The sequence below is a fragment of the Austrofundulus limnaeus genome, unplaced genomic scaffold (assembly GCF_001266775.1).
Source record: "Austrofundulus limnaeus strain Quisiro unplaced genomic scaffold, Austrofundulus_limnaeus-1.0 Scaffold2, whole genome shotgun sequence".
Lineage (NCBI taxonomy): Eukaryota > Metazoa > Chordata > Actinopteri > Cyprinodontiformes > Rivulidae > Austrofundulus > Austrofundulus limnaeus.
Window position 1 is genome coordinate 1,584,795 of NW_013952404.1, and position 11,206 is coordinate 1,596,000.

At 36.6% G+C, this 11,206-nt stretch overlaps 1 protein-coding gene across 1 annotated transcript in view; it reads left to right on the plus strand.

Moving 5' to 3' along the window:
* Positions 1–11,206, plus strand: part of babam2 (BRISC and BRCA1 A complex member 2) — a 78,478-nt gene that overhangs the window by 43,264 nt on the left and 24,008 nt on the right. The window contains exon 7 of the mRNA XM_014010049.1: positions 9,717–9,826. Coding sequence (XP_013865503.1) covers positions 9,717–9,826 — 110 coding nt within the window. The remainder of the gene's footprint in view (positions 1–9,716; positions 9,827–11,206) is intronic.

Genomic DNA, 11,206 nt, shown 5'->3' on the forward strand with positions numbered 1-11,206 from the left:
TTTTTTTTTTTTTTTTTTTTTTTTTTTTTTTTTTTTTTTTTTTTTTATCCCCTCTATGCAGGCTAGAGATGTCCTGGATGTTTTTGGAGAGGAATGTGGTTGGGCCTTCCTTTTTAAACTGATATTTTGAGTGGAACTAACAATTTGATGAATCCTTCACTAATAAACTATTTAACATCAAACATGTAGTCCAGTTTCTCTTAGTAATGGCACTGACAGACTACAACTTAATATTTAAACTAAAAGAACAACAAAAAAAAGTTTTTTTCCCTGAGGTTAGGCAGGATTAACCTCCACCTTTTTGCCATATTCAGTGCACTACTTGTTTACTACCTAAAAACCGTTGTAGGAGGAATTCGCTTGCTTCCTACTGGAGCAATTATGTAAGTTTTTCACTTTGAGCAATGAATGGGATCACACCTCTCATTCTTGGAGCACTGAAAGCAGTTGTCCATCATTAAAGTTTAAGTAAAACTATCATTCTATTATAATTATCTACTCTAAATAAAGCATTCAGATTACGTTTGTCAGAAGTTTCTGTGCATTAAATACTAAATATCACAACATATATGGCAACAATGTTGCCATTATTGTGCAGCATCATTCAAAAAAACTTTAGTGACGCTAAAATGTTTTTGAAAATTAGAATAAAGCCTGTATTCATGTAGAGGAAAACAATATTTTTTTTATTTTATAATATTGTGTGTCTTTACAAGTATACTTAATAAAAAAATAATGCAATATCTTGACATATTTGTCCGTAAAATTTAAATCGGAAACATTACTTTTACTTCCATTTCATATCAGATTTAGCTATGTGAATGCTTGGATCAATAATCGTTTGTAGGCACATCCATCATAAAAATAAAATGATGTTCACAAAGAGAGGCAAACGTGCATGCTCTTCACTCTGCAAACACACCCCATGCAGAAACCTTCTGCAGTTGTGCTGTCAGGGTACGGTTAAGGTGTGTTTGGGTGCTGGTTCACCACTATGGTTCCAGGTGGAGCTTATATGCTCTATAATCTCTTGTCTATTATCCTTTCAGTTCCTTTCACAGAGTACAAATATGCAGGCACAGAACTGCTTGGTTAATCATCTACAAGTCTGAATTCACCTGCTGATACGTTAAGCTCTAAAGACATAAATCGCATATTTTCTTGCTTTTCTTTTCACCAGACATTGAGTTGGACATTTGGAAGCTCCACGTCATTTGTACAGATATTTAACAATTTTGAAATGATTTTTTAAAGCATTGTATTGGTCTATTGAAACACATTGGCTACCATCGTTTACGCTCTACTTTTTTACCTAAGGGTGAAAAAGTTAGGCAATTAATATTATCTTGCACAAAAACATTACTTAAACATATGTCTGCTTTAACCGCTAAAAGATTAAAAATGCTGTTTCACACTTTCTGTGAAGAAATTATTTTTTTCTGCTTGGTACAAACTACAAAAGTCATCTCAGGACCCATTACAGAGAAAGAAAACAAGATCACCTTATGCCTGAGTCATAATTTCATTCAGTCAAAACAATTCAAGTAAAAGATGATGAATATTGTTGGTGATGCTATATTATGTTTTGGTTTTAGGACATTTTGCACAGAATTCTGTCAGTATTTTTATCAAGAGGAAGTTAAAAAATGGGGGATTATTACTTATCAGCTGTTACATCTGCCAGTTCCTCTAAACTTGAAGTCACTTATTTTAGTATGAACATGTTTACATACGTACCTGTGAAAAAAATCTCAATTGAGTTCAGAACAGTGTTAATTCTAAAAGCTATTATAAGGTGTACAAATTTCATACTTAGAAATTAAAAAAATACATTCAATTTCTCTACACCTAAAATAACATTTTGAATTTCATGCCCTACTTTCCGCTGTAAAAATGTGGTAATTTGTCTGTTTTCAGCGTAATGTTCTGCTGTTTCGTAAGGTTCTGTGGAGTCAAATAAATAAGATGGAATAAAGTTTTAGGAGACAAGATTTTTCAACACAACAGATAAGGAAACATGTTARTGTATAAATATCCACATCACCATCATCTTCTTCCCGTAACCAGTTTTTCACACAGGAAAAAGCTGCAGGTTTGTCAGGTTTTTAACATCACAAAATGTTTTGCTGTGGCTGTCATTAGAAAATCTTGTTTTTATAGTCTGCTATGATTTCTATAATAAAAAAATATTGATAACTATTTTAAAAATTTTTGGATAAAACCATCTTAAATGAACTATTTAGCTCTTACATTTCTTGCCTCCAGATGGCACACACTGGCATGTTCTTTCTCTAAAATGCTTGTATAATTGTTTTGTTAATGGTTGCCACATGTTAGGTCTGATGTGTAAAAGTGAAACTGTTTTTTTTTCCTGTTGGTTAAATTTGCAACTTTGTTCTTGCTCCTTCAAAAGCAGCCTGATTTAATCTAACTTTCCTTATTTCTAATTAAGTATTTATCTGTGAGTTTTCCCTTGACTTGAAGTATTTTTATGTCTTAATAAAACTCTAAGTCTTTATTGTTGTGTTAAATGCTTACAAAATATCTCCTACTGCTTAATTATGGTTCCTGTGGGATGTGATTCTGCTCTGTTGAGGTTTTCAGCTCGTCCTAATTTAGAAAATAAGACTTTGTCACTCTTGACCAGAACCTTTTGTAGTTCTAGGATTTTCTTGTGTCTGAGAAAAGTTCTACCAGCTGTGCAGGGGTGAAACGCTGCATCCAGAATGTGTACAGCGGCATTCAAAGCTGCTCGCCTAGGAGCTGGACACGTCCTCACACAACAACCCTGCTGTCACTCAAGCCGCCCTATTAAGCTGGGCATGACATTTAAAGTTGGGCAAAGAAAGCGGACAAAGTGCCTTTACCTCCTTCGTTTGAGCCCTGGAGTGGAGGCCTTGTGTAGTGATCGCAGACGAGTGCGTTTGTGTGTGTTGTGACTTTGGCCAGACTTGGTCTGGCATAAGGACAGCTGTCACATTTCCAACCTGTCACATGCAGCATAGAGGAGATGCCAGAGGCCTGTACATCAGAAGCACAAGGACGGACACAAGGAAAAGTGGATGTGTGTGTACATTTGCTTGGGAAACTAAGAAAGATGTGGGGTGGTGGACACGTGAAAGGGGTAGACTTGGAGGCTGCATATGTCCTTGATGTCCTTGTACATGCTCTTCACCTCTTCTTGTGAAGCCAGTCCTGGAGTACTTGAGTCACATTCGCTGGGGGCGTGTAGTAAATACTGCCTGAACATCTAATTGTTATCAGGACCCTGTTTTGCACTCTTCTGACTGAGTCCATTTTAATGCTCATTACTTACTGATAATAAGTTTCTTCATTAAGGTTCAGCCTGTGGCCTGTGGAGCAAAGGCTTTTTAATGTCCCTTCTTGACTAACTCTTTACATAAGAATTGCCCTCAAGTGTATTTGGTTAAATAAAGGAAACATTAAAGGGCCGTTTGGGTCCTTTTATTTCATTACAGAGGGAAATACTTCTCTGTTTTAATTTAAAGTAATAGTTTCAAGGCAAACAGGCTAAAAGGTCAACATTTGCTCTCCTTGGGATATGTTCTCATGCTTCTTGTCTAGATTTGCAAAGTTTGTGGAAAAGAAAAGCATCAAAGTTTGTAAACACATCTAAATTACCACCATACGGCATTGGTATCCCCTCAGCACACTGTGTATCCCATAACAAAAACCAACTGTCAAATAAATAGTTTGTATTACTTTTCTACACTCTAATTTACTTTAAACGTGGCACTTTGGAAGATTTTTATTTCCAGAAAATGACGACATGAAGTTTAGATCAAGAGGTTGAGAAACATCAGTTGCTCTGAAGTCATGACTAAGCTATGTAACTGTTTTTTTTTTTTTACTTATTTTTTACAGAAATTTTTAGAAACCATTTTTTTCAATGGAAACTAAATTGATTATGTTGAGGGAAAAAAAGATTGTTCACATAAATGCACTATGTAGATGTTTTTCTTTTATCTATATGTATTTTTAGAGCTCCCACATTGTCTTATCTGATTGCAGAAAWAAACATTTTGAAGGATCACTAACATCTTGAAAGCAGTGTCCATGTTCTCATACAATGTATAAACCCCTTATAAATCTTTGCATCAGATAAAGTAGACTATACAGTCCCCTCCAAAAGTATTGGAACAGCAGGTCAGCTTTTATGTCCTGGTATTTGCATGCAAATATGTTAAACAATAGGGGTGCACCAAAATATCGTTTTACATCAGAATCGTGATTCTCATTAAAAATGATTCAGAATCGATTTAAAATGTCCCAAAATCGATTTTTATTTAAAAAAAAAAAAAAAGCAAATCCAATGGCCATCAGCCTCCATTTTGTAACTACATGGGACATCCTGACATCATCACACAGCTGCTTCCGGGACATGAATTTGCAGAAAGCACCAAAACAAAGAGGAAACTACAGAACTGGAGGAAAGAGAGCTTCAACTGACCCCTCTCTTCATTGAATGCAAAGATTTGGGCTCATTTTGTTTTTTACTGAATGAGTCCAAGTTTGACTTGAGCAAGGTTTGTGCAAGGTTTGCAAAATGAAGATGAAGCATTTTGGAAACACGACAAATGGGCTCACATTATCAGTTTTGAATGAAAAATCCATTTTGAATCGAATCGTGGCCCCAAAAATCAGAATCGAGTCGAATCGTGAGAGAGTAAAAGATTCCCACCCCATTAAACAACTTAGGATATGTCACCATTTGTAATACACCACAGCATTTTTATGTGAGCAAAAATATTGGAACATATGACTGCCAGGTGTTACTTATTGACCAGGTGTTGCCTTTAAGGTTGATTGTTCAAACATTAAATATGTCTGCATGACTATTCCACTTTTTGGCCCGGGTTTAAAACTATAAAGTAGTCTTTTCTTGTTAAAAAAGATAAACCAACATGAAGACCAGAGAGCTGTCTATGGGAGAAAATCAAGACATTTTGAAGCTGAGAAAATAAGGAAAATCAATCAGTCATTGGACAAACATTGGGCATAGCAAGCACAACGATTTGAAATGTCTTGAATAAGAAAGAAACTACTGGTGTACTGAGCAAGAGACGTCCAACAGGTCAGCCAAGGAAAACAACAATAGTTGATGACAGAAATATTGAGAGCTGTGAAGAAAAACCAAGTGACGTCACCAACAACCTCCACAGTTCAGGGGTGAAGGTATCACAGTCCAATGTTCCAAGAAGACTCAGAGAGCAGAAATATAGAGGCCATACCCAAAGATGCAAACCAGTCATCAGTAATAGTAATCAGAAGGCCATAGTGAAATTTATAAAGAAGTACAGAGATGAGCCATAGAAGTTCTGGAAGACAATCTTATGGAATGATGAGACCAAGATTAGTCTTTACTAAAATGATGGACAGGCCTAAGTGTGGCGAAAGAAAGCAGCTGCTTATGATCTGAAGCACACAAGCTCATCTGTGAAGCATGGTGCAGGAAATGTCATGATGATGGTCACAGCAAAATGAATGCCAAAGTGTACAGAAATATATTGTCTGCCAATTTACGGAGAAATGCATCCAAACTAATCGGAAGGAATTTTATCATGTAGCAGGAAAATGACCCACAGCAGCAAAACAAAGGACTTCATCAGGGGGAAAGTGGAAGGTTTTAGATTGTCCAAGTCAATCACCTGACCAGAACCCAATAGAGCATTTCACCTCCTGAAGGGAGAAACCCCCTGAAACAAAGAAGAACTGAAAGAAGCTATGGTAAAAGCCTGGAACAGCATCACAAATGAAGAATGCAACAGTTTGGGGATGTCGATGGGTCACAGGCTTGAGGCAGTCATTGCAAGCAAGGGTTATGCCACCAAATATTAAATGTTATTTACGTTAAGATAACTTATTCCAATACTTTTGCTCACCTAAAAATGCTGTGGTGTATTACAAACGGTAATATATCCTAAGTTATTTGCCACATCTACATGCAAATACCAGGAAATAAAAGCTGACATTCTGAACGCTTGTCTCATGCTCATCTTTTGATTTTAAACCCAAATGACTTCAGTGTACAACAAACAAGGGTATTCAAATTGCTGTTCCAATACTTTTGGAGGGGACTGTATGTAGTCTTTACAAAGCCAAGTGTTTCGCAAGTAGACAGTTATGTCTATAAAATGTGTTTGAGGAAAATTCAAGAGCCACTGGGCCCYTTTAAAAAAAACCTGGTACTAATTTGTCTTTGTGATAGATTGGATCTCTTTCAATAGTGTCTTTTTAATTAAGGAGTGACGGTAAATTGAAACCATTATCACTTCTCTTCTAATATATTGGGAAAACCCTCAGTAGCATTTTGGATCGGCTGAAGATTTCAGGGAGCTACTTGATAATTAGAAATGACAATAATCTGTCTTCAAAGAGCAGATGAACATATTAGTTTTGCTTCATAACTCTGACACAGGATATTTAATTTTGGAAAAGTAATCTGGGTAAAATAAGGCAGTGCTAGAGATGTTGATGTGGAATAAATATCATTTTTAGAATGATCATTTTAACTCTTAATTTTTAAAGCTTTAAACACGTCTGTTTAACTTGTTGGTACCATCTGGTCTATGTCATCTGCATAATGTATTTTATTCTGTAGCGTAACAATCAATCCTAATGAAATTAATAGAAAATTGAAGGTTGTTGCAAAGCAGGCACTCATATCTAACGTTGGTGTGTGTCATTGTTTTTGTCAAGAAAGAGGAATTCCTAGTATAAACCTACTAGCTTAGTGTGTTCCTTTAGTCACATTATGTTCATACCTCTAAAATAAAATGTTTTGATCTGTACCAAACAATATTACGATGAGTTCTAACGCACTGGGATTTTGTTCGAGAGTTTTTGATTGGCGAGTGTGCATGCTTTTTTTTTTTTTTTTTGTTAGGATGGCGAGTGTGCATGCTAATGTTGCTTCATATCTTTTCTGCTGAGCTGCTCGAGTCTTTCCAGAGATGTTTCTTTATCCTGTTCATTTTATAGTGACTGTTCTGCATTTTCAACTATTTTGCAGCTGCAGTGCAAGAAGCAATGGGTGGTGTATAATTGTGGGCTTAATTGCTTTAACTGCCCTGTGAAAGATTAGAGGCATGCTTGTTGAGACCTGCACTCTTTTGCTTTTGCAACTCAGAGTACTGGTTTTGGTTCGGTTCATTCGGTTTATTTGCTTTAACAGATTTTTTTCTATAAACCCTGCATAAGTCTTAACTCTTCATTTGGACCAAGGCTTCAAATGATAAAATTGACTTGCACTGTCAAGTAATCTTGACACTTTGAGGCCAAAACTTGAAAGCATTTACATTATTCTTAAAAAAGAGGTATTACAAATGAAATAGTAATATACATAATAATGTACATTGGTAGTTCTGCATCAGTTTCTGATGCTGTCTGACAAATTGAAGTGAGCTCTTCATTAGTCTTGGAACTAATTTGTTCCAAAAGCAGCACAAAAAAACGTGATGAATTCAGCACCTATACAATGTTGTTGTAACGTGTTGTAACAGTGCAAATTAAAATGCATTACTTGCAATTTTAAAAAGTTAAGACTGTACAGTTGTTTCAGTCATGTTTAAATTGGCTTTTAAATTTCTTTTGAACATCCCAACTTCCCACTGTTAACTAAGTTCAGTCAATTCCAATGCACTGGTTAAGTGATTGCTAAAATGATGATACTGTTATCAGCTTCAGCTACACTTTTTGTTAATTACTAATTAGAAAATAACTTGGTTACATGTTAAACAAAGTTGATGAGAAGTAGCATWTGTGTAAAGGTTTTGCAGAGCCAAAAATCTCCTGAGTGTCTAAATATTTGCCATCTTTAGATGTTTTGTCTGCAAGAAATAATGGTTACATTTCCGTTTATCCAAACAAAAGTTAAAAAGTTACAGTCACATATTTAGACTCCAGTAGACAAGAACAACTATATTTATCTGTATGTTTCAGCTCTCCAGACTGCACATTAATTTAGAATGGCATTAGTTGAAAGTTAAGGGGTCTGCCTTTAGTTTATTTGTTCCACTGATTCGGTATGACTTGTGACAGCTTTTCGCTGTTTTCTGGAATGAGAAAAGTCTGAATCATTCTGCAAAGAGGGCTTTCCCTTCAACAGAGCCCTTGGTCTGATCAAATCGAGCGATGGTCCACTGCAGCTTGTGCAGAGCTGTCCCATGCTCTTCTTCTGGCCCTCTCACCTTCCTGTTGGTTCTCATCCATCTGTTTGCTCTCTCCCAGTCCAAAGAAAGCATCAATTAAATTCCTTCTAAAGATGAGAATGGGACATGACAGCTACAAACTGGAGCAAACCAATGTTCTTCTAAAGCCCACTCCCCACCCAGGCCTTTCATTTCCACGCCTGTTCCTATCTGTCTCATATCGTCAGCAGGAGAAGCCGTGAGCGCTGCTCTGAGGCAGAGAGCAGTTTTTGTTTACTGATGCACACTACACTGATGTGAGCTGATTTCATCAGGCAACACTTTTGGATGCCGTCTTTCTCTGCCTCCCTTCTTATTTGTCTGTCTTTAGCTGCTAATGTAACTGCTCCGACAGGCCAGACTGCGTGACAGTCAGCAGAGCTTCTAATATCTGGGTGTATTACAATAAAATGTTCTGTTAATTAAAAAATATTTTCATCTCATGCTTTTTCCCTGGCGGCTGCTACCATTTTTATTGATTATTTTCTATCTGATTAATTCAATTGTCGGCTTCAATTAAACAAAGCTATCAAATTGTCCGCTGAAGGATTATTTCCACTCTACTTGGGGAAGGAAATGTTCACTCAAGACAATAATTTATTTTCTTCTCACTTTCCTAAAGCGGTGGTTATTTTAGATTTGTAATCAGCAGACCAAAGCATGTGATTAGTTAATAGTCTGATCTCAGTGGGGGTTGCTTTGCAGCAAACTGGTTGCACTGTGCCTCTGTCCATCGTATGGTGGTTGGATTTCCTCTCACCACAAAGAGCAGCAATTATAACAAATGGATGAGTTCAAACCATCTGTAAGACATTTGATTAACGCTACAGAGACCCTGATGGCCAAAAGAGTTCATGATTGTTCTTGATGTGGAATTGAAGTAACAACAGTGCCTGAGAAGTAGCCACGCTCCAGGAAAGACATTACAGAAAGAGAAATTAGAACCCCAGAGAGACAGATGAGGTTTGTAGCGAGCAACTCCGGGTGGTCTCTGCATCCATCTCACACATGATTTGATTGGTGCTCCTAGTCATCAGCTCAGCGTCATGATGCAGTTGTTAAAGCTAATGTTGCATGAAACAAAACAGATGTTTCTTCTGGTGTCTTTCCTGCTCATTTTTCTCTCATTCATTGTTTTTAGAGCGAAGACTTCATTTGCTCATGTATCATACTCAAAGTAGGTTTTGTCGCTCAATCTTAAACGTTTCAAATATCATCAATCAATCATTTTTGTACTCTAGAAGTTTTCAATGGATTTGGTAAATTTTCTGTTGCACTGACAACTGACATTGTTGAAGCAGCATAGTAGCAGTGGCAGCTTCAGTACTCCTCTTCTAACTACAAACAATAATTTGAGCTGCAGTACTGAGCATAGTGGRCTTTGTGTTTTGTGGGAGAGCATTTTCAGGTCATAACAACTCTTAGCTAATTTATCTGACATGGAATTTGATGTTGTGGTCAAAATGTGCTAAAATAACATTACAAACCTGTCTTTGTTTATGAAAGGACACAGCTCTGGATCCAGGTGAAGATGTGGCACTTCTCTCAGTGAGCTTTGAAGARGCTGAAGCTACCCAAGTCTTCCCTAAACTTTACCTCTCTCCCAGCATTGAGCAGTAAGTAGAAAAAAAKCTCACATTGCAATTTTCTTTTCTTGCCCTGTGATCTATATCGTGATATGGAAAACATCAGTTGAGCAGTTCATCAAAGTTTTTGAAGGGTGGGGATCAGAGAGGAGCAGTAGTGCCACCACCTACCATTAAAATGTTTGAWATTTTATTTGTGGCAGCTTTTAGATTTATATTACTTTATTATAAAAATATGGTCACCCACCACACTAACAATAACCTTCTCTTGTGCTAAAGTTCAGTAAACGAGCCAAATGAAACTGTGTGCTGTCATGGGGCCCTTTTCACTCATTTCAATGCGCTCGTTGATCGTTGCAATTGGCCATTAATGTACCATCCATGGGGGACCCCTTCAGCTCGAAGGGCTAGGCAAATGCCTTTCCTCACCAAATTGTGACGGCTCGAGATAGTGGAATGCTAAGTTGCTAATGCTACGTCCCAGCCACTTATCTTGTCACAATCTCTGCTGGTGCACTGGCTCTAAATAAACAAACAATGCTTAGCCTGGCATGGGTGCAAGTAAAGACTGGTGGGCCACAAGGTCTAAAATACAGTAGAGGAAGCCCTTCTTATGYTTTAGTCCCTTGGTTTGATAACACTTTGATTTAATTTGCCTCCTACATTGCAGGAACTGCAGTTTTGCGCGCACATACTTTATGATGATAATGATAATGCCCAAAAATATATTGTTCGGCTCTAGTCTAGTTATTGTCTATATGCTTATTTGGGGACTATTATTGTTAGAAAATGCATTAAGATTGGCTTTCTGAACAAATAGTTTTACCTCAAATTTATTTGAGCACCAATAATCCAGATGAAATGCATCCTACTGAGTTCTAGGATGGGTTCCATATTTTATGGCTACAGAAAAAGAAGACATTTTATTTAAAGTAGGCTCAAAGTAACAAATTAATAGCTGTGTACATGGTTAAAAGGGTGAATGATTAGAAATGTTTTTTTATTGTTTATCTGATGTTATTTTACAATGGCTGTGTGCAGTCAAACAATTTTCAAAAAGCATTCAGAATCAGTTTTATTATTGCCAACGTCAGTGAACAGGATTAACAGACTAGGAATTTGTTTCGGTGTAAAGGTGCAAATGAGTACAAAATATAAGAAATAAAGAAAATACGAAGGATAAAAGGAAAAAAATTAGAATAAAATTTAGAAAACATATGTACACCAATTCAATACAGTACTCAGAGAAGACAATATTGTTGGAGTAGTGCAAATATATCCAATGATGAAGTGACCAGAACACGCAACCACAAACTGAATTTGTTCTGAAATCTTTCCTGACACGCTAAGTGTCAGAGTCTGTGTGTATTTAATTTTAATGTGACGCTATATATATATATATATATATAG